At 39.8% G+C, this 26,591-nt stretch overlaps 1 protein-coding gene across 1 annotated transcript in view; it reads right to left on the bottom strand.

Annotated features, from left to right (window-relative positions):
- Nucleotides 1-5,680: 5,680 nt before the first annotated feature.
- The window catches only part of znf462 (zinc finger protein 462), a 56,708-nt gene continuing 35,797 nt past the window's right edge, over nt 5,681-26,591 (bottom strand). The window contains 9 exon segments of the mRNA XM_034710313.1: nt 5,681-9,830; nt 11,841-11,979; nt 13,620-13,977; nt 14,726-14,949; nt 16,976-17,115; nt 17,245-17,500; nt 20,125-20,322; nt 22,353-22,471; nt 24,438-24,859. Of these exon segments, the coding sequence (XP_034566204.1) occupies nt 9,611-9,830; nt 11,841-11,979; nt 13,620-13,977; nt 14,726-14,949; nt 16,976-17,115; nt 17,245-17,500; nt 20,125-20,322; nt 22,353-22,471; nt 24,438-24,859 (2,076 nt within the window). The 3' untranslated portion in view covers nt 5,681-9,610.

Raw genomic sequence — 26,591 nt, 5'->3', positions numbered from 1 at the left:
TTAGGGTTAGGATTAGGGTTAGGATTGGGGTTAGGGTTATGATTAGGGTTAGGGTTAGGGTTATGATTAGGGTTAGGGTTAGGGTTAGGGTTAGGATTGGGGTTAGGGTTAGGATTAGGGTTAGGGTTAGGGTTATGATTAGGGTTAGGGTTAAGATTAGGGTTAGGATTTGGGTTAGGATTAGGGTTAGGGTTAGGATAGGGTTAGGGTTAGGATAGGGTTAGGGTTAGGATTAGGGTTAGGATTGGGGTTAGGGTTATGTGAGGGTAAGGGTTAGGGTTATGATTAGGGTTAGGATTAGGGTTAGGGTTATGATTAGGGTTAGGGTTATGATTAGGGTTAGAATATGGTTAGGGTTAGGGTTAGGATTAGGGTTAGGGTTATGATTAGGGTTAGGGTTATGAATAGGGTTAGAATATGGTTAGGGTTAGGGTTAGGATTAGGGTTAGGGTTATGATTAGGGTTAGGGTTATGAATAGGGTTAGGGTTAGGATTAGGGTTAGAATATGGTTAGGGTTAGGGTTAGGATTAGGGTTAGGGTTATGATTAGGGTTAGGGTTAGGATTAGGGTTAGAATATGGTTAGGGTTAGGGTTAGGATTAGGGTTAGGGTTATGATTAGGGTTAGGGTTATGAATAGGGTTAGGGTTAGGGTTAGGGGGTTAGGGTTAGGGTTATGATTAGGGCTAGGGTTAGGGTTAGGGTTAGGATTAGGGTTAGGGTTTGGATTAGGGTTAGGGTTAGGATTAGGGTTAGGGTTATGATTAGGGTTAGGGGTTAGGGTTAGGGTTATGATTAGGGTTAGGGTTAGGGTTATGATTAGGGTTAGGATTAGGGCTAGGGTTATGATTAGGGTTAGGGTTAGGGTTAGGGTTATGATTAGGGTTATGATTAGGGTTAGGTTTAGGGTTAGGATTAGGGTTAGGGTTAGGGTTAGGGTTAGGATTAGGGATAGGGTTAGGTTAGGGTTAGGATTAGGGTTAGGGTTTGGATTAGGGTTATGATTAGGGTTAGGGTTAGGGTTAGGGTTAGGATTAGGGTTAGGGTTAGGGTTAGGGTTAGGGTTAGGGTTAGGATTAGGGTTAGGGTTAGGGTTAGGATTAGGGTTATGATTAGGGTTAGGGTTAGGGTTAGGATTAGGGTTAGGGTTAGGGTTAGGGTTAGGATTAGTGTTAGGGTTAGGGTTAGGGTTAGGATTAGGGATAGGGTTAGGTTAGGGTTAGGATTAGGGTTAGGGTTTGGATTAGGGTTATGATTAGGGTTAGGGTTAGGGTTAGGATTAGGGTTAGGGTTAGGATTAGGGTTAGGGTTAGGGTTAGGATTAGGGTAAGGGTTAGGTTTAGGGTTAGGATTAGGGTAAGGGTTAGGGTTATGATTAGGGTTAGGGTTATGATTAGGGTTAGGGTTAGGGTTATGATTAGGGTTAGGGTTAGGGTTAGGGTTATGATTAGGGTTAGGGTTAGGGTTATGATTAGGGTTAGGATTAGGGTTAGGTTTAGAGGCCAAACCAGAACCAGAACCAAACTCAAGCAAACGCAACCAGAACCGAACCAGAACCGAACCAGAACCGAACCAGAACCGAACCAGAACCGAACCAGAACCGAACAAGAACCGAAACGAACCGAACCGAACCGAACCAGAATAGAACTGAACCAGAACCGAACCGAACCAGAACCGAACCAGAACCGAACCGAACCAGAACCGAAACGAACCAGAACCGAACTAGAACCGAACCAGAACCAAACCAGAATAGAACGTAACCAGAACCGAACCGAACCAGAACCAAACCAGAACCAGAACCGAACCGAACCAGAACCGAAACGAACCAGAACCCAACCAGAACCCAACCAGAACCGAACCAGAACCCAACCAGAACCGAACCAGAATAGAACGTAACCAGAATAGAACGTAACCAGAACCGAACCGAACCAGAACCAGATCCGAACCAGAACCGAACCAGAACCGAACCGAACTCAAGCAAACAGAACGAAACTCAAGCAAACAGAACCAGTACCAAACTAAAGCAAACAGAACCAGAACCAACTCAAGTAAACAGAAACAAGAACCAAACTCAAGCAAACAGAACCAGAACCAACTCAAGCAAACAGAACCAGAACCAACTCAAGTAAACAGAACCAGAACCAACTCAAGTAAACAGAAACAAGAACCAAACTCAAGCAAACAGCGTATCAGCTGGAGTCCAGAATGTTCGCAGCAGGAGGATGCCTACTGCAGCTCGGAGGAACCTTCGAGACAATGGAGCTCAGGGACTCCAGAAAGGTCTATGGTTAGTAACTTTCAATGGGACAGGCAGAGTTAAAGTAAGTGATGAGGGGGTTGGGGGGGGAAGGGGGTGAGCTAGGATCCCAGTGTGTCAGTGCGCCAGTTCCCCCGGCAGTCTAGGCCTATACATCAGCAAAACACTTTTACCGAGGCCAAAACAAATTTGCATTTAAGAAAACAAATTTACAAAAGATGAAACATTTTTACAAAGCTGGAGACAATTTTACAAATGACGGAACACTTTTACCGTTAAGTCTGACTCCTTTCAGCCTGACTCCGTTTAGCCTGAGGCGATGTGGTCTGTGGCCGTTTCATCTGAATTCTGACCCATGAAGGTTGTGCGGAGATATGACGGAGCTTTTCCTGAGACATGATGCCTTTTCATCTGAGGTCTGACACCTTTCTCTGAGATGACCTAAATGACCCCTCACTCGATCACTTCCGGTATTTGGTACCTTTCCTTTCTGTAAAAATGAAATGTTAATTTGGTTCAGAAATGGTTAAAGTGCTCCGTCGTTTGTAAAATTGTCTCCAACTTTGTAAAAGTGTTTCATCTTTTGTAAATTAGTTTTGTCCTTCAGGGCCACCGTAGTTTCCCCCCCTCAAATAGTCTTACCTTTCTTGGTCACAGCCACCATTCTAATGAAATATTTATATTCCTGCTCTCTGAATCCATTCTGGCCTATGGCACTAATCTCTGCTAGAAACTACAGGGATATGGCTATCCATTATAAAGTAAGAATATTAATCACATCATATCATTGAAGAAAAATAAAATAGCATTATTGAAGTGTAAATGTGCTCAATCACAAGGAAAATTTTCATGTCTAAGTAAAATTAGAAGAAGGCCATTATGATCAAAGCTAAATCTTTATGCAAAAAGGCCCCTTTCAGATTGTGATTCTGTAAAAGTTTGTTATTGGTGTGAATGCAAGCCTTCATGTCATAGGTTATTTTTAAAATGTCTTCATTTCTGTTTGAAGGGTAACACATTATCCTTCTAACTGTAGAAATTGTAAACTATTTAACTCATTCAGAGTGGTAATAGACTTTTCCCCATCAAACAATGATTCTCTGAAAAGCTTCAGCGTACAAATGACTTGGTGGAATGCTTAAAATTCAAACCGTTGAAGACCTAGCCACTCGTTCACACTTGAGGACTCCTTTCAAACATTGACATTTTCTACGATCATCTAAATTCCTGATATTAACTAACCTTTTGAATTCCACAAAGTTTTTTTTATGCCACAAAATTATTTTTAACAAAGGAACTCTGGAAGATCTTTTGGTGCAAGTAATGTGATCACTTTAAAAGGTACTCTGATTATGAGCGTGAAAGAACGATGAAAATGAGCAGGTGACTATTGAGGCAGGACTTGTACCTCAGTCTGATGGTTTTGAGCTGTGAGGAACAAGGCGTACACTTTACCAAGCATGCTAATCAGGTAGTGCTCTACATGTCATGCTTTGCAGTTTTTAGATCAATATGTTTCTTTCTTCTGAGCACACTGTCATCAGGCATTCCTTGTGTTGTTTCACAGAGCAGCAGGAGCAGCAGCACCAGCACCAGTGTCCTCCTTTCCCCTCTCCTCTCTGTGAATGTGCCTTTTCCTCTTGTCTCCAGGGGTCGTCAGTTTGCCACTGGCCCCCTCTGTAGTGGTGAGCCACAGGGATAACCGTCTGATCCCTGGTGACTCTGAGATATTTTTAAGAGATGATGTTAGATATGTGAAATGAAGGAGAGGAAATGCAGAGGACAAATCAAAACTTAGAATTTGAAAAAATGAGACTTGACTCAGTTCTGCTTTTCTTTGTGACACAAAGAGATGCCTTTTAAATAAAAAAAGACCATCAGTCAAGAGTAAAGTGGAAACAAAGCAGCTTGAATCTGCTGATCTAAATGACTTGTGGTATTTGTGGTGAAAGAGCTGCAGCATGCCTGTGCACTACACAAAGCTGGACACAACACGAACACACAAGTGGCATTTGCAGGGTTAGTGGTTTAGGTCAGCAGAGAGGGAGGAGAGAGAAAGAGAAGGGTGGAAGGGTGTAACACAAAGTGAAGGCCACTGAGATGCCTTCTCAGTCCAAAGCTATTTCCTGTCCACAAGCTGCCGGGACTATTATTGGTTATTCCTCGGGCTCACTGGACACTTTACAAAGGAAATCCTGTGTGTTACTGAAAAAGGGAAACATGTTGTTAAAAGAGCCAGAATGGTTGATAATGTAGATATTTTTAAAGGCTGTGATTAACTTAGCAGAGAAGAGATGTTCCTGCATCATAGGCCACAGAGGGTACTGCACTGTACTGCACTGTACTGTACAAAGGCTGAAGCAAAGATTAGGCAACACTGCTAAAATATAATTAATAAATACATCATGATAATAATCAAAATAATGGTATAAGATGCATCATTATCAATATTAAACAATACAATTTACAAATTATTTTTTTATTATGAAAATGAATTGCTATTTAATTTAATAAACTACAAATTAATCATCCAGCAACTTTGAGGAGTGTCCTGATAACACAGATATGAAGAAATTAGACTGTTCACTACACTAAATTTAGAGTATAGTTAGTTGGAATTTGTTAATAGCCAGCTTTTTATACCGAGCAACCAGCTGTGTACTTGATTCTGATTGGTCGAAACCCCATAACAACTAATAATTAATTCTAAATAGTGAGCAATGCCATAAAATTGTCCCCATAAAATCTACAATATATTTTAAAATCCTACAAAGCTCTTATTGGTCAGGCACCGCCATATCTTAAAGAACTCATAGTGCCCTGTTTTCTCACCAGAACAATACACACCCAGTATGCAGGTCTGCCCATCATACCTAAAGTCTCTAAAAGTAGTATGGGAGGTAGAGTCCTCAGTTATCAGGCCCATTTCCTTTGGAATCATCTGCCTGTCATTCAGGACACAGAGGTTAGAAACGGAGAGGCTTTTGCGACAGAATTTAAAACCGTACTTAAAAAAACTATATGTTGTAAACAACTAAAATTACCATTGTATAGGATCTTTCAGTTCTGTCTTCATTATGTTTATCATACAGTGACCTGTGCTGTTTGTGTTTGTTTAAAAGGAGGTTGACTTACTAACTGTAAACTAAATCTACTCATGTGTATTAGTAGAGTACCCTTGAACCTTCAGTTCACACCTCATTCTCAGTTTGTTTTTACAAAGATTGCCAATCAGGTTACTATGATACTTTGACATCTTTGCTAATATGCTTAAATCACTGTTTGAGAGGGCAGCAGAGATTATATATTGAACTTGAAGAGTCATACCATGCCTGTTATATCTTAGCTAACCCAGGAAAAGTCATAGTTTGGAGCCCATACTGAATTTCTATGATGTGTCTAAGCAGAGGGGATAAACACAACGAACCGTTATCTGATAACTTTATTATCAAGTTAAAAAAAGACAATGAATTACAATATTTACAGAATATCCAGAGATAAATGGAATAAAGTTGTAAACAATCATTCTAGGCAACATCACAACCCACCATCAGGTAATCAGATTTATATGGGAAGAAAGGCAAAAAGGAGAGATTCTAGTGTCAAACTATGGAAACAACAGTCTGAAAAGAGAAATGCATCGGAAAGCAAACTAAACATATTTACAAGTATCCAGTGTGTTGTCAGCAAGGGCGTAGCTTTGGGTAAACTGGGAAAAAAACAGTCTAGAGACTGCACACAGTGAGGGATTCATAGTTTTTTTTACTAGTAAAATGATCACAGAACAAACAACAATTTGGGGCTGACAGCTTTGTTACCCAGAGCATCCCATTTCATCATCTGGTTAGCACTGGGCTATCAAATTGGGTAAAAAGCTGCCTTACAAAGCTTATTTCTACAACAACAATTTTACTTTAAAAGAGCTACAAGCTGGTCCTGAGGAACAGAAAAAAGGACTTGGAGATTCATCACCAACTCAAACAGATTTCTCAGGTATTAAACGGACTGAGGAACAAAGTGGGGCTGCTACATTCTCCCCTACGGTTAAATGGGGAGACTACGGGCAGGCCTACTGGGAGTTCCTGCCCTTACTGGTCATGTATATAAGATACTGGAGAGTCACATATTGGATTGGACATGAGTGTGTTAGATCTCTACAGATCTATAGGTTGTCTATCCCAGAAGAGGACCAAGCTGTTGAGGTAAATGCCCCCAAAGGAACATTTTTTTCTTGTCTTTTAGTTTGCCAAGTCGATCTTCTTCACAATAAAAGCCTCTGGCAATTAAAAAGTGGAAAAACTGCATCCCATATTTAAATATTGTACAACCACACTGCTCATCCTTTCTGCCAATCCCATTACAGTACAAAAAAGGAGATAATTGTCATTGTCACCAGACATTGTACAACAGTGTAATAATGTTGGACTTGGGGACTCAAAAAGCCCCTTAGGGTCAGCTATCATCTTTAGTTATGACTTTTTTGTCTTCTTTTAAAATGAGAACACCTAAAGGAAAAAAGGGTTTAAGTATCCTTTCTGAAACACCACAGTTCAAACACTTAACAAGTAGGTTTGTTTTCTATACATGGCTGCAAAAATGTTCAACTGGGTTACACACGTGGAACTCTAATTCCGAAATCCTATTGTTCAAACCCAGATTTACCATTTCAATCAATGGTTTAATGCTCATGAAATACAATCACAGCAGCAAACACAGCAGGCTTGGTTAATATTTTGGTACCAAGAACACAATTATATTGTTTGTGCTCTTCTAGAAATTTGATGTTGTATTTTTATGAGCCATTTGATTTTATACTGTTTCTTATTGGTTTTATTGGGATTCAACATAATTTTGACTTATTTGCTATTTATTATCTTATAAGGCTTTAGGGCATTCAAAGCAGCAACTTCCAACAAATACAATCTCTGCCTTTTGTCAGTATCAACAATAACGTCACAACTTCCTCAAAAGTAGCACACAATGCAAGTGATGACAGTTTTGCCCGTTCAGAAAGAGAATTTAAAGGGGTTCAAGTCAGGGATTTTGAGAGGCAATCTCCCACGTGTAGTCCAACTGGCAAATATTCTGTAGCCTGAATTGAGGAGAACTGATTTTGAGGCTCTCTGACCTCGTTACACTTGTCTTTTCAGTGTATTGTGTCATGTCTAAAGATTGGGAATCAAAACCTGGTTCTATTAAGGACCCTGTCCTGAATTTTCCGAACACGAAAATCGATGATTTATGAACTTATTGAGTCTTGTGTGTTTAAACGTTATGTCTCGAGTCGAATTGCATCATTTTAATCATATCCCTTGTGCACAAATTTGACTCTAGTGAAGATTGCGAATACAGTTAAATTGTCAGCTGCTGAAAAAGTATGTAATCCAGTGTTATAATTCACATTGAAATCAGCAGGATAATAGCTAGTTAGCCAACTAAACAAGGTGACACAAGGTTACATTATTATGTGTTCAAGGTCGGATCAGTAAAATGACTACTAGTCGAACGTTAATAAAGCGGCATCTTAAAAAGCAACACCATTTGTGTTAAAAACATATTGTCGTCTCGTCGTTCAACGCAATAACAGAAAAGAACGGATAGTTGAATCGATAATGACACGAATCGTGAAGGGGGCTTGATAACGGTATGGATTAAAAAAAGCGATTCCCACAACGTCAAAGCTCAATACCAGTGCACCACAACTTTATCAAACTGTCAACAGTCTTCAGAAGAACAATTTATTGGTAGAAAACAGCCCTGATGAAATCTTCTAATTTATTTTTATTTTTTTTCAAAATTTTGAGTATACAAATATTCTATTTACTTGCATTTGATCCAACTGCAACTTTGAAATCTTGGTAAATGTACAAAGTCAGATGTTATTACATCTACTCTGAGCTAATTTAACAAAGACCTGAAATCAGCCTTTGAGTTCTTTTGAGAAAAACATAATTTTGAAGAGAAGTTACACTATTCTGGTTACTTTGAAACCAGTTGGATTCTTGTAAAGAATTAAAGTGTATTACTGTCCATCAGCGTAACTTGATTTTAAGGCACTTAAACTTTGGCTACAACTCACAGTCCTTGAAACTCTTCATGGACTTTTGGTCGCAGGAACTACTTTTTCAGGAGTTCTTTTATCTTGTTTGAATTTTCATGATGGTCCAGTAATAATGACATTTGACATCTGTATTCACATGCAATTTTGCATGATAATATAATAACAATGATGCCTTATAAAGCAATGCAAAGGTATCATTATTTGTGCATCAACAGCAAGTCTGTAGGGATTCAAATTTGGATGCCTTTAATTGTTATTAACCAACTAGCAAATGTGTCCTCTTATTATGAAAATCCTGGGAATAGTTATGTAGCTAAAAAGCACTGTCAGTCCTTATTGGTTGATGTCCATACAATATGCTGACAGTGCTTGATTCTGGCACTAAAAAGACAAGTGTAATCTCTGTCAGTTGATCATGGTTAGAAATATTTTGCCTGTTGTTAACACCTGTCAATTTCCAGGTGGCCTTATTAAAGTTGTACCACAAACAACATGATCTCTTACGGGGGAAAAGGAGACTTATCTCCTTATTTGCATGACTTCAACAGTGAAATAACTGGACGGTAAAACAGCACAGTCAAAAGGCAAAGGGTGCCACAGGGTGAAGGCTTATACGTAGTATAATATTAAGGGACCTTAAATGTAGCAATTTGCTACAAACATTAGGGGAAATTACAATATTTCTACGATGAAGAAAACACAATGTAAGATTTTGCTAAAAAAGATAAGGTGCAACTCTTCCTCAGGAATACTTCTACACATTTAACACAAGGCTAGGATGAAAAAAGTCTCTTTTACAGGAAAACAAGAAAAAGGTTCTCTACAGTGGGCAATCGTTGTAAATGCTTTCATCTTTTGTTGCTTTTTCTGTAACTTCATAGTCAGAGTAGAAGTAGGGGGAGTGTAAAAGGTGCTTGAAAGAAGAAAACGCTAAATTTAGTTAATCATCTTGGAGAACATTCTTCATAAATAGCTTAGCTTTATCTAGGTGGAATCTTTCACTGTAGATTTGACCAGAATGTCAGCAATAAAGAGTTCTGTTCACTATTGGTTACCAATATATTAAAATCTGTCCTAGGGGACTGCCCATTAAAAGAGCTCAGCCGTTTTATGCAGCACAACCTAATACTTAAATATGTAACACGTAAAATCTAGTAATGCGCCAACTCACAAGAAGTCACTCTCTTCCTTTTCAATGTTTTTCTTCCCGTCCTGTTTGAATATCCAGCTCAGTGCTTATTCTACCCCAGGTTATCAGTTCCTGGCACATTAACCCAATAGTCCACGATAAGTTCAACCAAACTGTTGATCCTTTTTGGTGTTGAGCATTTCTTCGTCTTCCACATACTGGCTTTGACTGCTCAGTGTTAGATTAGCGGCGTTCCCTTCTTCATTTTTGTTGCTGGACAGGTCCAATCCTGGGTCCATCAGGACCGAGGAGCTGGTGGAAGATGAGGCAGAGGCCTCTAATGCAGAGGTGGTGCTGGTGTCCATGCGACTGTTGTTAAAAATCCTGACAGGGAGAGAGAAAATTGACAATGTTGTAAAACGTGGAGAAAACAAACTAAGTCAAAAGACCAATGGAACCAAGAGTAATAACGAAAGAAGCCCAATCTTAAACATGTAGATATAGAGCAAGAAAACAGGACAACCCCAGCCCTACAAGAGGATCTGTGAGGCTGGACTGAGCATGTTAACATTCAGCTCATAGAACTATATCTGAGAGTGAAAATGTGTTCAGCATCTTTATTTTGTCAAAGTGTTGATAACATTTTCCTTTTTATGGGATGATACTGCCACTGATAATTAATAGTTCCAGAGACCGATTACCAACATTTGGAACCATTATGGATTTACAGTAAAAATCAAAATCTTTCGTCAAAATTTAGAATTTGGACAAGCACAAACTCCAAACAAGACTTTGTTAAAATGCCTTTAGCAAATGTTTAATGAAAACTGAAACCTTAAACATCTTACACAGGAGTTAACAATACACACACTTCCAGTACAGTTACCAGCCATGCCAATCAGATAGTGTTGTGAGCTGGATATTAGTAAGTGGTGAGTGAAAACAGTCCCAGACAGCCGGTACAGATAATTAGTCAAATGCTGAACATTGGCCCAATAATCGGGCAAGACCGATAATCGTGTGACCCTATTTTGTATGTTGGCGTGCTAATGTTTGCTAACTGGCACCAGTCAAAGATTACAACAGAGGTCAGGGGAATGTCATTACTTCTTCGGTATTTGGCCACAAACAAAGTATTCGACCTGCTGACATTTTGTCATGACCTCATGGTAACGCAGTATGATTTATCAAGTGATGGCAGAATTCATTAGGGTTCCTCCTCTAGGGACCACATGTCAATGTCCTGATAATGATGCCGTATCTCTGTCTGCACCCAGCCTCTGTCACCACTGTTCTTCTCTTTCAGATACTACCACCACACCCTGACCAAGCCCCCTTCAAAGCTTTGATGTCAATTAGAAATGGTGGCCAGTTGAGCCATTGTCCCAAATGTGCTATTTTATCTACTGACATTGTCAAGGCAATGTCTGTAAATAGAATGCATTTTTATAAGTTTTACTTCAAAGGAGATTTTGTCTTTCAACACTTGTTTAAACCAATGAGTCCTTCAGTTGTAAAAATCATGGCCAGTCAAATCCAGAGATTTTTTTCCACATCTAAATGCATCAGAATCAAGAAGGGTTTTAAGGCAGGGTTGGAAACCCTAGAGTGCCAGCTCTAGCGGTCCTTGAAGCAAAACGTATCTAAATAAACAAGGTAAATAAAAATGTTTTCTTCATTTTCCACTGAGCGGCTTTTATTGGAATAAATGGGAACCTGCATCCACTACTGTATCCAGTTCTCCCTTTAGATATTCGGTCCTGCCCTGCCTTGATTCCTGTGTTCCTATGAATCCCATCCCGTCCTCCCGTGCTCACCTGTACATCTTTTCCAACCTCTCATCAGCCCTGCAGTATATTGAACACACCATTCCTATTTATTGTATATCCGATCCTCTGATGTGTTTGCCACCTAGTGGTCCACCTCTTCCTCTGCCCATTTGGACTTTCTACCAGCTGTATAGTAAGCTACCTGGAATTAATCCTTTCTTGTTATCGGCCAAAATCTATTATTGTCCCTCAACTGCCAGGTTTCTGAATTGTATGTGTGGGTCCAACCCTTTTTACATAAGAGTTTACATCATTAATATCTTCACTAAATATGATAGCAATCTAACATACATTATCCATCGAGCCTTATTGCAAGTTTGGGAAAAAGTTGTCCCCATCAATACAGCATTAAGGGTAATAGTTCACACTGCGCTTTTTTGCTCTAAAGTCAGAGTGCACAGACTTTACCTTTACTACATAAGACTTTAAAGCACCATGTTGTTTGCACTAAGACCAGAAAGGCAAGTACAGAGGACCATAGTGTCTTACTGTGTGTTGGAAGGAGAGTACAAAAGCTCTCTCACAAAGAGAGAGTGGAGGAAAAGAAAGAGGGAAAAATACTAACATGCCATGTCGAAGGACATGTCGTTCCCACTCGAGGCTGTTGGTGAAGCAGCGACCACAGAACTCACAAGGCAGACGCTTTTCCGCACCGCTTGGCCCAGAGCTGCTGTTGGTGCTGCTGGTGGGGGATGCAAAGACCTCTGGGAAACAGAGTCCAAACAACCGGTCAGTCTGTTATGTTTTTACAAATATGAATGTCCTGCTTTTTTTTATAGTATTTAAAAAGCATCAACATATTTGTTGCATTAATTCAATCAGCTGTCTATCAGCATTCCATATAAATGTGTCCATTAATCACAGAGTGAAATGATTGAAAAATGAATGTTGGCTCAGTTTGAAGCCAGGTTGATCAACAATATTCTAGTTTGAAATGCACTTTTCCTTCAGTGAGCAACCAATACCTTTAAAGTACACTTGGTGAATTATGATGTAGAAGAATGAAATGAGTAAATCAATTTGGAATAACGAACATCGGCTATTTTTCAAAAGCAAAACAATGTTCATGAAGAATAAAAATAGTATATAGATTTCAAGATGAATCTAATTTAAGCCAAATAAACAGATATAAAGTAAAATAATGATTATACTAAGAATAGCCTAAGAAAGGAGATGTAGAACATTTGTCATATTCAAAAACTGAGAACGGAGAAACAGAATATAGCAGCAAATAATTATTTAAAGTGTAATCCCAGATTTCCAGGTTTTGGAATATACATTTTTTAAAGACTTGTACAGAAATTAGAAAGTTATACTTCAGTGCTCTGCTGTTCACTGACCAGGTGTAAAGTCTTTATAAGGGGTGTCAAACCATTATTTTCAAGTGCGGTTAATCGCATGTTTCCGCTTTAAAATTCCATTATTTTGCATTTCAAAGTGCCTTGATTTGAAAATCAATGATGAATGAATGCAATGTAATGTGTTTCACTATCTTGACATTTACATGTATTATTCAGATAGATGCTGCACTGCTACACCAGTGTAGTCTGAAACCATGACAGAGAGGAGGGACATGAGGATGGAGAAAGCTTCAAAGTGCCTTCTCTGTGAAATACAATTTTTACTCTCTTTGATTTTCAAAAGGTTAACATTTTTACATGGAAGAAATATGAAGGAATGCATGTAAAAATATCCAGTGTCAATATGATGTGCAGTTTTTCTGAGATTATTTTGATTACGCACTGACGTCCAGTGATCCCTGGTTAATGCAACATAATTTTCACTTTTCAGGAGTTCCAGTTTTGTTTCTTTCTGTTTCATACAGGTCCTGTGTGCTGGAACTATTATTCCCTGTGACTATAAGGCACGACTGGTCACAGTATGCCAACCCGAGGATGTCTCTTAAATCTGAGCAACGTCTGTGGTGATTTGCACACTCCAAAAACAGTGTTTTCTTTGTGATATGGTTGCCCACTGCTATCAGTCAGATTAGCTTTACCTGTATGCTTAGCTCGTAGGTGGTAACTCAAACTTGAAGTACTTCAGTGATACATTAATTCAGTGACACAAAGTACAGATTACTTCTGGCTTGTCAACTGAGCCATATGGTAGTTTTTTAAAAGTGAAATGTGACATTCAAATGAGCAGTGGTGTCGTTATTTTCTAGCATGGTAACCACATGAGCGGTGATGTCACTATGGTGTGCAAAAGGAACAAAAGAGGCGCATGAAAAATATGAATGGACCTTTATGGCATCAAGATTAATGTGTTACAGTTCTTTTTCAATGAAGAATGAATGTGGTTATGACACAGCAAAACAACCAAGATCAAAATCTGTATTTACCTTGTTGGGTTGGCCTCTCTTCCTCCACTGTCTTGACTTCCTCTTCATCTGCTTCCTCCTCTTCCTCTTCTTTCTTGATGTTATCCTCCATCTCTTCATCGTCTACCTCTCTATGTTCCTGCACCATGTTCGTCATCATTTCCATCCCTTTATCCTCCTCTTCATATACCTCATCCTCCAACTCCTCCTCCTCCTCCTCCAATTCCTCATCCACAGCAGCAGCTAGGTTCCCATCTATACCCATCGCCATGATTTCTTCTTCTTCCTCCTCCTCCTCTTGCACGCTGCCCTCGTGTGCCTTTATCATCTCCAGCTGGTCCAGGTTGACACGGCCCATCAGCTCAAAGTTTCGGATTACCTGATCAGAAAGATGAGGGTTTTATCAGCCTGGCACAGTGAGCTCTAAACAGAAAATATCTCAGAGAACATATTTTTAAGTGGGACTTTAATCGAAGGTTGTGAAACTCTACTCAAATTAAAGGGATTTTATCAAATAATTACATTCAGTGTGTGTTTACATCCAGTTGCAGCTAAATCTGGGTGTTCTTGATGTATTCTTTGATGTTTTCTTATTTTATTTTGTATCACTGACTAAAACCAATATTGAAACCGTAGGAAAATAAGTAAAGGTTTCAGCAGCGGCTCCTCTCAATGCACCATTTTCTGGAGCGGTTGAAATATACTTGAGTAAGTAGAAGTCCAGATACTGTGTGGGTTATGAAGATGAAGGCTTGTCGTGGTCAGGCCAGACATGTATTTTTATACCGTGGCAAAGATGCTGATGAAATAAATCTGAGTCAGAATTATGGTATAAGAAGTAAAAGAATTTGATGACCTTCTCACTCTGCATGTATCTACTATATTTGCAGTTTATGTCAGTCTGTCTGGGCAACACTCCCCGAAGACTCTGCAGTGCCCACACCTGCACTTCCACTCCTCCTGACACAAATAAATCTTTCTGTCTTTGAACTGAATCTCACGAGGCTTCTTTTCATGGTAGTCTTTCTTCTTTTGAAATAATAATGCAACCACCAACAAAATAAGGTTCAACAATTCAAGTTTAGTTGTGCTAACTTCATGGCTATCATCTTGTGACTCCATCTGACCTTGTGTTCAAGGCGTAGATGCTCCTCTAGCTGGCTACGTCGACTGCTGTCATAGTAACAGAGCTGGCACTGGTAGGGTTTTATCTCAGCGTGCTTCAGCAGGTGCAGCTGCAAAGCCTGGTCGCTGGAGCATGTGAAGGTGCATTTGTGGCAGCGGAACACCAGGCCCTGAAGGTGACGCGACAGCTTGGATCGGCTGACCTCAAGCGGTCCCACACGCTCCTCTGGTGGACGAAGAGGAAAGAGTGAAGAGGATTTTTACATTTTAGAACATGTAGAAAAGTGATGGAAGAGAAGATGGAGAATAACAGCAATTTAATGACAGACTGAGGAGAGGAGGTGTATGGTTTCAGGAGAAACATCATATGCATTTTTAACATTCACACACTTAGGTCTGTAATTAATTGGTAAGCCCTTAAGATGGAGAACTTCCTGAACTCATTTGGTCACTTTAAGTTACATACGCCAGCTTTGGTGTGAGGTTTCAGTTTGACTGGGTTAGCACCTTAAGAAAGTCCTTGAATAGCTGCTTTAGGAACAGCTAAAGTCTATTTTGGTACTTGCACTTATTTTTTTTTTGCTTCAACAAAAGAGAAGATAGATGTCATTTTGTTGTAGAGCCAAACAGCTAAGTTTAGCCAGCTAGTATAAACACCTAAGGGCTAGCTAACTATCATTGAATATAAACTCTTATTGAAGTGCTAACTTACTATAACTATAATTGCTAACTTACTACAACTAAGAGTAAAGAAGTAAGTGCTGGAAAACTATCACTGCATATGAACACTTAACAAAGTGCTAACTAACAATGGTGCTAGCTCACTATCACCAAATATAAACACTTAGTGCTAATAAAAAATAGTGCTAGCTAACTATCACAGAGTATAAAGCACATAACAAGGTTCTAACTAACTTTAAGTGTTAGCTAACCAGAACTAAATATTAATAGTGAGCCTGCCTCAGCTAGCACACTTTTATAAAATGTTAAAAAATGACCCTTACTTAGGGTTGCCAACTGTCCCGTATTAGCCGGGACATCTTGTATATTGGGCTAAATTGGTTTGTTTCACACGGGACCTCAATTGTCCCTTATATTGACTATTAACTCTTGTAAATACAGCAGACTGCACTCTTCAGATCCTAGATCAGATAAAACGGCAGTGGCAGATCATGTGCCAATCACACCGCCTGTCATCCAGTCACAGGCCTCCTCAAGCGCATCAGTTTTATACAGCGCAAATGCGCCAAGTCCTGCTAAAAAATGTGCAGAGGATTTTCTCTCTGATGGCCATTAAATGGTCAGACTCAAGAAATAGATGCAGCACAGAGCTAATCAAAAATGAACTTCAAATATCTGTAAACTGTGACTTGTCATGTAAGGACTTCTCTCTGGCTGTGCAAAGGACAAAAGACAGCTTGAGTCAGTCAAGAGCAGCAAAAAGTATCCATGAAAAAAGTACATTTGTTGTGTCATACTCCTCTTTTGCATTTAATTTTTCTTTTGCCTGTTTTTCGATGTAAAGAGCCAAATTGTGGTTTCTTTGAGGTTTATTCATATGAGGTTACATAATGATACAGTAAGGATTAAAGGGAAAATACACACTTTCTGCATTTCCAGTTGAATCAGAATCAGAATATACACTGAATTCACACATCATGCACACACCACCATGGCACCGTGCACCTGTCCCTTATTTAGTAGTGAGAAAGTTGGCAACCCTACCTTTACTTCAAGAATATGCTCTAATTAACACGCTAAACACTTTTAGTGAATTCCATATGATATCAAAGTGTGCAAAAGACAAACCGTTATTTTACTGCAGCTGTGCTGCTTTGACGACATGCTTGAAATATGAGGAGCCAAGAGATGGAAAAGCGCAAACAATAGCACCTAATTTGTGAATCAGAGTAGAAAATATCTATCTTCTGTGTCTCTTCTTTTGTTAGGAAGAGACACAGGAGGGAAGTACAGACAAGTGGTGCTCTAAAGCCACTAACCCAAGCTGTTGGATTTAAATAAAATCACATATCAGATACAATACAACATAACCAGATATAGAGGAGAAGCTAAACACAAGTCAAGAAATAGTCTGGTTGGATCCATCTATGTTAGTCTCTATGCTGGCTTCATCCTCTCGTCTAACACCCTGTTTGGGATAATACGCTACAATAAAATGTAGAAAATTGCTGATCTATTAATTCAAAGGTAGAGTTTTGTTTTTCCCTTTTTAAACTTTGCCTCATATTTACCTCTGTGTAGGACAATGTGGTCGATCATATTGCTCTTATGTTTGGTGTGGTAGAGGCAGAGGGGACAGCGCAGGTCTTTTGGGAGGTCTTCAGGTGCACTGTTGTTGTGACCAGCTTCCACATGCATGGTGAAGGTATTCCTGAGATAGATTTGGAGACACAGATGGATTATTTAAACTACCGTCAGAATTTATCTAGCGCTAATATAGTGTCTTAAGAATTCTATACCACTTGAAATGTGTGTTAGTAAGTTTTTCATGAGTGCTCACTTGTAGCAGGTGAAAAAGGAACAGTCCTTGCATTTGAAGAGCTTCTTGCCACCGTGGCGGTCCCTGTAGTGCCGACGCAGACTCTGCATGTATCCGGAGCTGAACTCACAGAACTCACAAGTAAGGACGCCGTCTGGTCGATTGTCAGCCACCGTTGAGCCACCAGGTGTTGAGCCGGAAGACATTTGACTGCGGGAGGCCAGCTGGTAATGACTAAGCTGCTGACGAACATCCGCTGGCTCAAGATATGATGGATCTTAGAGAGGGGCAGACACATTAAGAAAAAAATATTCATCATTTTGTAGCATAATGTGCAGGGTCAAACGAAAATGGATCAGTTTAATTCCAACCTCTGTGGTTAGCCTGTCATCTTTCAGATGTTTTGTAGTTCCAATTTCACTAAAACCATAAAAGGACTTCTCTCTGCTGCACATAAACTGCCTGTTGTGGACTTTGCTGAATGCAATGGGAAATCATCATGCTGGAGGACAGAAGAAAAAAACTCAAACAGACTGCCTCTTAGATACCTGTGTGACTTGTATCCACATATCAGGGTAATCCCAAACAATCAGCCATCAATAAATTCAGTTAGACATTAATGTGAAATGTTGTTAAATTCAGTTCTTCTGTCTTGACCAATTTTGTCCGGCCAATGTGAGCTTGACCATTACACACTTTATTCTTCAGAACATTTGTGGCAGCTTTGAAAGAATTTCCTCCCTGCTGATCTTTAGATATCTTGCTCAAGATGACAAATGTATGGATTATCAGATGGAGAGCCTGGAAACAAAATGGCTTTAAAAAGGTGCTGAAATATAAAAATGCATATATTCTAGATAGACCACAAGAAAATAATAAAAGACTGTCAGCAGGCAGCAGACAGCAGTTGATTCTTTCCTTGTGCAGGGGACTAATGTTCCCTCTCTCTCCTTACAGACACAGACATATCACTACAACAGTCATCATCCGTCCCCTTCTTCTTTCTCTTCTCATTCCCTTTCTTCCAAGTCCATAATATCAGTGAGCAAGCTCATCTTCTCGTCCTACTTTGAGCCTCCAACACATCAATAAATAAACCACAGTGACACTAATAGAATATCTATCCATGTGAAAAATGCCTCATTCAGCACTCCCGCAGATATGGGAAAGCATGGAGGGGAAAAAAAAGTTTTCTCTTAAACTTTTACTTAATAAAATGCTTTAGATTCAATTTCTCACTTTTCAGAGGAGGCAGAGGAATTCATGGCAATCAAACAATGCCACATTTGATTCATGCTTTTAATATCCCCTCTGCATTGTTGAGATGTGCAAAGATGAAAAAGCAAATTGTGTCATGAGGTGGGGATTTGTCTACATGAGTGGATTCACAGACAAAACTGTCTTTAACGCTGCATAAATGAGAGTTGGAATACATCTGTGAGGAGGTGAAGGAAACAAAAGAAGGCCCCTTAAAAATAATTCAGACAACAAAACTAAGATTCATAATCCTAGTTTTTTTGCAGGTGCAGCTGTTACTGTCAAAAAAGGAAACTCAAGATAAAATCATTGCTAATCAGAGCCAACCAAACGTTAACCCACTCCAAACAGACTCTGCTCCACTGCAAGTTGGACTTAATTTTGGACATTCAGCTGAAGGTAGCTGGTTTGGCACGGTGAAGAGACATTCAATATGTCAGCTCTGCTCTCTCTCAATGCTTCACTTGTCTTGGTCGGGCACAGCTGATGGTGGTGGTTGGTGCGTTGAGGAATGCTGCCCTGCTTCAGCTCCAGGGGAGATTCCTCAGCTCCAGCAGCAAGGTGACAGCTGCTGCCAAGAACAGTCTGCAAGCTATAGCGACCTCTGTACAGCTACTGAAACACCTACAACACTGCATCACAACAGTGGGTTTACTGGTACGCTGCTAACCTAAAGTGGAGGTGTCTCTTTGATAGGAATGTGGAGTAAAACAAGGCGTCATAATTCAGGTTACAGGGGGCTTGAGTGGTCAAAGATCAGCAGTCATACTACATAATTCTCAGTCCAATTCAATCAAGGACCAGAACACAAAGTTGATGAAGCATACTGCTAATTTTCCAGATGTACAAAAGAATCTGCATTTAAAAAATGTATATAAAAGCCCACCTTAAAAGTACTTTTTTTTTTAAAATCCAGAAAGTAAACAGGGTGAACATTTTTCAGTGGTTCAAAGTGGTTCCTCTAATCTCTTTGCTGATTTTGTCCTATACATGTACAAACCAGTTTTTAACCTCATCTTGTTTTCTTTTAAAAGTCAAACAGGCCTCTAACACGTATTGAAATCTTCTTTGAGGAAAGTAAAAGCAATGTGTCATTAATTACTTCATCTGAATTCTACCCTAAGGCAATAGCTGCATTCAAAACCACTATATAGAAACAGTCAGTTTTTATACTGATGACCTTGTTTGCTTTTATGGATCATAATAGAGCATTGATATTCATTTCTGTGTGTTTCATAACTGCTAAATAATACTCACTGGAGCTTTAAGTGGACGAGAGGTCAAATTGCATAGAAAATGTGAGTGTTTCCTTGAATGAGTCAAACCCGTTGTATACTTGTCTCTTATTTCTATCATGTTGAATATCAAAAATGATTTTAAATTCTGGAGAAGAATATATGAATCACATCACAAAAAATATTTTGGAAAGTAATCTTTAGTTGCAGCCTTAATAGGTTTGATACAGTAGATTCCAAATATAAGATGATCCAGGCCTTTTTCTTTAGATGTATGACTACACAGCTAAGAAACACTGTGCAAGGTCTCTCTGCGTTACAGTGGCTGTTGCTTAGAAGCTCAACAGAAGTTTTTCATATCCACACTGATCTCACATTGATAACAATGATATAACCCTGGATCTCTTACCATCTGGAGCCAGAGGAGAGTCCTCTATGTTACTGGGCAGCCGGGAGAGCCTGGGGGTGGTGTGGGCGGCCTGTGTGGCAGCTCGGAGTTTGGGGAGGGTCAGAGCCTCGCCGTGATCTCTCAGCGAGTGCTCCTTCAGCTGGCTGATGGTCATGGAGGAGAAGGGGCACGACAAGCACTTGTATGTGTGCTGCTCACCTGAAGAGATATCAAGTTCACAAGTCAATAACTTGACTAACACATGTGTTGTGTTGTACAAAGGATAAAAAGTTGCATGGACTTGTTGTCTATAAATCAGAAGTTGAAGTGGTATACCATCTTTAGAAACAAGCTATAGGAATCACCATCTGTGTTCATCAGAGATATTATTTTAAACCTCTGTTTCAATGTAATCCCCTTGAGTCCCTAAGGTTGTCTGCAAAAGCCTCATAAGTCTGATTCAAAAAAATAGTTGTAGGTATATAGCTTAATTATGTATTTCTTACAAACTGTACAGAGGCTATTTGATTTTATAATACATCTGTTCTGATAATACAAAGGCAAAGAGCTATACATCAATTTGCATTGACTGACAAGTGGGCATGTTGAAGCTGTTTGCCCGGAGGCTAAAAGCCTGTCATTTTAACATGGAACCAGGGTTGCCAGGTCTGTGTGACGAAACCAGCATAATGCCAGAATTCTAAATAAGCCCATGTCTCTCTGAAATTCCATATACATTGCCTTCAACTTACAACAGCATTGCTGTCATTGTCAAACGTTTTGCAATATTTACAATACTACTGTAAATGGTCAGTATACCAGCACTGAAAGCAGTTTTTCCAACACAGTTGTCAAATCTGACAGTTGCATGTGTAAGCGGGCCTGCTTCTGTGTGTGTGTCTCTGTGATCATGTGTATTTGGTTGTTTGTGTGTGATATATTCCATTTTTACCTACTCATCTGCTTGTTGATTTGGATGGATATGTGCATTAACAAAGCAGTGTATTTAGAGTATGGATTTTTATTATTCCTTTACTTGACATCAAAAATAAGTCAAAAAAATCTGCCAGCAGCAGTACCGATAAAGTTGCACAATCCCAGGAAAAACCACAAATCTAGCAACCCTGAATAGAGCCTAATGGGGGTTCCTTGGTTCTTTCAGGCTGCCTCAAGTGGACACTTGAGGAACTGCAGTTTTCTATACTTCCACACTAGCTTCATTCTTCACATCAAGATTGATGCTTGGCACTAACATTGAAGTACATGAGTATGACTGCATTGATGCTGCTTCTTCTAAGTCTGGTAGAGCTTTGAATGCAGCCAACATTGCTCCTGGACATATTTGCTTCATCTCCTAATGCAAGCAGAATCCTGAGCAGCTGCAACATTACAACTAAATATGATCAGATGGTTACATATCTGTATCAGAGGCATCTTAATAAGGAAGACATTTGAAGAAAACAGGTCCAAGATGGAAACTTAAGCCTATTGGACTAAAACAAGCAAACCATGGTATAACACTGATCCACACTGATCAAATTTTAATGCTGATGTTTCTGCAAATGCATAATTTTTTTTCTCAGATGTAATTGCAACTCAAAACTGTTGTGTATCAATTATCCACAGATGTTGTTTTCTCTCACTCCTGTTTCTTGTTCTCTCCGATCAAACAGTCGGGAGCACTCAAATGCCTTTTGAAAATTGGCCCATCTAGTTCACCCGTCTTAAGAGATTGTTTCTTTTGCTCATGTATTGATCGCTCAGGTGGAGCTTTTCTGCATTTGTTCGACTTTGTCTGGGTCTTTGTCTGGAGTCTGGCTCCGTTAAAAAAGATATAAGAAGAAAGAAAACACAATTTCAGCTGTGGAATGAGATCACACTGAGGTGTATGCCTTCACCTTTTTCTGAATTCTGCAGGCTTCTTATCACAGTATTGACCATAAATTCATTTGAAGTATTTGTGCCAAAAATCTGAATCCATACATGATTCTTTGGGGTATCTTATTAGTTATATCCCAGGTAAACAATGAAATATGAAACTGCTCCTCCGGATAATCCTCTGGTTGCATTGCGATGCATAAGCTAAATCAAGCACAGTATCTTTATATGGAAGATGAAAAACAGGAGGCTGCTATTTCGGCCTGGGAATACCTTGTTAGTCATGGATACAGCTGTGAGATGTGATTAAATGCGTGTGTGTGTGTGTGTGTGTGTGTGTGTGCGCGTGCGTGTGTGCTTCTCTTCAGTACCTGTGTGTGCCTTATGCAGGTGGCTCTTGAGGCGGCTCACGTAGGCAGATTTAAAGGGGCACAGTTTGCACTTGAAGGGCTTGTGGTGCCCGTGGTGAGACTGCACGTGTCTGTCCAGACTGGTGAGGAGACAAAATATGCAAAAACACATGAGGAGAGAATATGAGATAAGAAGATAAAAGACAAAAGAATGATGAAATGAGGACAAAAGAGAGAGAAAGTGACGAGAATAGAGTACAGGAAAGAGAGCTTCCACTTTGATGATTTCAACAGCGGGGTTTTTCTGCAGCATCTAAAGCGCTCCATTCTGTTTACCCCACAAACAACACATTTCCAATGACTACACAACAAGGAGCCATGGGGTGAACTCATCTACCCACAATCCCCTGGTGGGGCTGAGTGCGTGTGTGCCTGTGGGGACGGTGGCTGTGTTTTTAATGCCAGCCTCCTAGGTGGCACGGGAATGCAGCTTGTTTCTGGGTCAGGGCACATACAGTACAGAGGGATTACACCTGGGAGCTCAGAGGAGATGAGGACTCTCTCTTCCTCCTCTTGCTATGTGTCTCTGTGATGGATAAAACAAATCACCCTACCAAAATCTCAGTCTTGCTGTAATGTTTGTCTTACTCTCCTAGGAGGCAGGAAATCTTGGAGAAGATTGAAGATTCAGAGGATGTGATAGGGTAAACAGAATAAGGTGTAAAAGTAAGGCCTGTGCAAAATGAGTTTACATCCAACTGATTTGTTGAGCAGCTGGTGGAAGACTGGTAAGGTAGAACACAGTCGGGCCCTGCCACAAGGGCTTCGTATTGCACATATTATAAGGCAAAAGTAAACTGATTTAACACTGAAATCAAATGACATCTTAAAGATGGAAAAACACTTAAAGCCATAGTGCTGCTTGGAGGAAACAGTGCCGGAAATGTCCGCTTCTGACCTCATTCACCCAACATTCTTAGGAAGAAACTTCTTATTTAAACCCGCTTATGTAGTTTTTAAGATTCTGACAGTCACCAAAGTTTTCTGATCTGGTTTTATTCTATGCTAAGAAAGTGCAAAGCTCCTGCACACTGTGTAACTTGTAAAAATATACATGCATTAGCAACATTTCAGTCCTACACCTGCATTTGGGGAATGGTTTGTAGGGACAGGATATCATATAAAGGGTGTGGCTGCAAGCCTGCAACTAATTAACACCATCGTATCAGGTGGTAGTCAACAAACAAGTAAATGACATTGAAAATAACAAACCTAAGCGCCTTAACTAAGAGTGAACATGGCATAAAGCAAAGTAAGTGACCCATTAATAATTATAAATTTATAAATTCAAGTTAAATTAGCACTGAATGCCCCAATGCTTGATAATATCGATCACAAGTCTAAATCTGTAAGTCAATAATATCATTCTGTACCCCCTCGTTGAGGAAATCTTGGATCTTTTAGAAGGGAAGAACAAAATATAAGAAGGCTCTTATGCTTGTGTGCTGATATGGCAGTGCAAAATGATTCAATATGTTTTCTTAATAAAGAGGCTAAATATTATTAAAAGTCCTTAATAAATACGAGATTTATGTCGTCAACTTCTATTTCAATCATGCAGTGTTTGCCCTAAACCACAAATGAAACATTAAAAATATAAACTAAACACTTTTTTTAAAACACATCAGAGCATGAGTTCAATCATAATCATCTTTATTGGCCAGGTATGTGTGCACATACAAGGATTTGGATTCTGGTGAGCTCTGCTTTCCATCTAGACATATGAGTAAATGCTAAATATTAAGCTAATACAAGCTAACTCAATAAGAACAGAATTTTTAGGGATTGTGCGAGGATCTAATTTTTCTTGGGGGGGAAAAGGTAATGGAAATGGCAAGCTAATGTATCACTGTCCAAGGATGAAGGATCAATGGTTACACATCAGTACTGGTGATAAATAACTCTCTGTTATGTGTTTTTCCTTGGGCAAAGTCACCCAGAATCAGTGTGATCTACTCCTCATAAAGAGCAGTTTATACTACAGAAGCCTCTGCTGCAGACTCGGTTAAGAGGAATCAACCACATAACCAGTTCCTCTTTACTTACTTGTGTCTGAAGGGTGAGACAAACTGGCAGTACTGGCAGCTGTACTTGTCCTCTCTGCTGAACAGTGCCATGGCTGAGTGGCTCCTCTCGTGGGACCTCAGTCCCTGCATGGACATAAAGACTCTGTCACACTGGGCACACGGGTGACCTCCTGCTGCTAATCGCTGCTTCAGTTGGTCCTCCGACACCACGGCCCTCGCTGCAGCCACGAGGGCCGCTGCCCGTCCTTCAACAGCGTCCTTCTCTGCCTCCAGTGTCTCCGTGATAACAGCGACACCGGCAGAGGCTGTGGGAGTCAAGGGTGGATCTGTCATTGTAGCCACAGGTCTCTCAAGGCCATCTGCTTCAGCTTCATCCCCCTCCAGGTCGCCATTAGTTAAGCTCTCTGAAGGCAGCATCAGGGGGACCTCGCTGACTTCCTGCTGCAAAATAAACAAAAGATGGGTCAGATGTGAAGAAGCTTCCTGTGTTTGTTGCCTTTGTCTGTCAAAGCTTTTCATTATGTGGTTTCACAACATTCCATTAAATGGAAAAAAAAAGACCATCATTTTTTTTCAAAGTCAAAGCCGACAAACAGGTGACAAAAAAGAGGCTGTTCACTGAAGTGTCATTTAGAGTCTGGCACCACTGACCTCTTTTTTCTAAACTCAGACAAGTCATGTCAACACATACATGGCAGTTCAGCATCTGACTCACACCTCTGCTAGTGTCAATGCCGTGACAGTGCAATTATCTACAGCTATGTAACCGCTCTCCCATCTCACCCTCTGCGAGGTCAATGAGAGGATTTAGGCTGAATAATGAAGTAGCGAAGAAACCAAAATTAACACATGGTCATATCATTGGCCTGAAAGCCTTTTAATGCAGCACATTTTTTTTTCTCAAATACCTATCAGAGACAAACAAAGCTCTCAAAAAAACTTAAAACTGCAGTGTTGACATCTGAAGACAAACTAATGCTGCAAGTAGCCCTCAGACAATCTGGGTATGGAGAAAGTCAGAGTTTGGTACATGTGGTGCAGTTGCTGTGCTGTCAAAAATGCTCTGAACTGTCATGTGTTTTGAGCACAACATGAAGCGAAAGTACACCGTGTGAATTCTATATTAATGGACAAAAGCAAGGCTCGCTGTCTCTTACAACTAGATGATGCTATCTAAATAGATAAAAGTGGCAAGTAAACATTTTCAGGGGTGGAACTTGCATCAAACACGTACAATTAGAGGCAGATTGGACCTTGTATTTTTGAGTAAAAGCCACTTTTTGTGTTGGGTGACGAAACACCTTGAAGAGCTTCGACAGCCACGCCATCTCAGTTTTGTACTCAAGCTAAATTACATGTCTTCTCTTATATCTCCTCTAGGTCAGTATTAAATTTGAAATGTATTAAATTCAAACCCTTTGAGGAGTTTATCCAATTGGGACCCCAGCAAAAGGCCCCAAATCCACAATTTTATAGACATTTAACTTTGACGCACCACCAGGACCATGTCTTTTGAGTTTTGTACAGAACCTGAAGACCCTTTCTTGGGTAAGGTGTCCAGTGGCTGTACACCTTGTTTGAAGTGGATCTGGTCAACACCCTAAGAGAAAGTTTGTGAAGAAGAACCCCAGGAAATGGCTAAATACACACTTTTTTAATAACCAAAAATTAAAAATGGCAGACCTCCCATTGGGTTTAGGATATGGGTCCAAGAAGCTTTTTTGTAGGTCTCAGCATGACACATATACCTAGCAAATGTCATTGTTGTAAGTCAAACGTGCTTTGGGGGCTGAATTTTTTTTAATTTGAAGGGGGCGCCACTGAGCCATGTATTCAAGTCCACCGTCAACACTTAGATCAAACTTTGAATTTCTCTATTAGGCTTATGCCTACCAAGTTTGGAAACTGCACTAGTATTTTAACCCCCCAAAATATCACTTCCTGTTTATGCCAGATAAATGACTAACAAACTGAAATAAATCAAACAACCATTCAAGGTAAGCCTTAAAAGTAACATTATGGTTATGGGAGTTCTGGTCTGAATCTCTGTAGTCTGACAGTTTTTACTGAAACACAACATTAGGTTGGTATTTAGTTAATTGAAATATCCCAAAGTAATGAGACATGAAAAATGTAGTCCTGTACAAAGTCTTTTGGCCTGTCCAGTTCCCAT

This window comes from Notolabrus celidotus, chromosome 19 (assembly GCF_009762535.1).
Source record: "Notolabrus celidotus isolate fNotCel1 chromosome 19, fNotCel1.pri, whole genome shotgun sequence".
NCBI classification, from domain to species: Eukaryota; Metazoa; Chordata; class Actinopteri; order Labriformes; family Labridae; genus Notolabrus; species Notolabrus celidotus.
The sequence above is the reverse complement of the archived record's forward strand: the minus strand, read 5'-3'. Positions and strand labels throughout refer to the sequence as shown.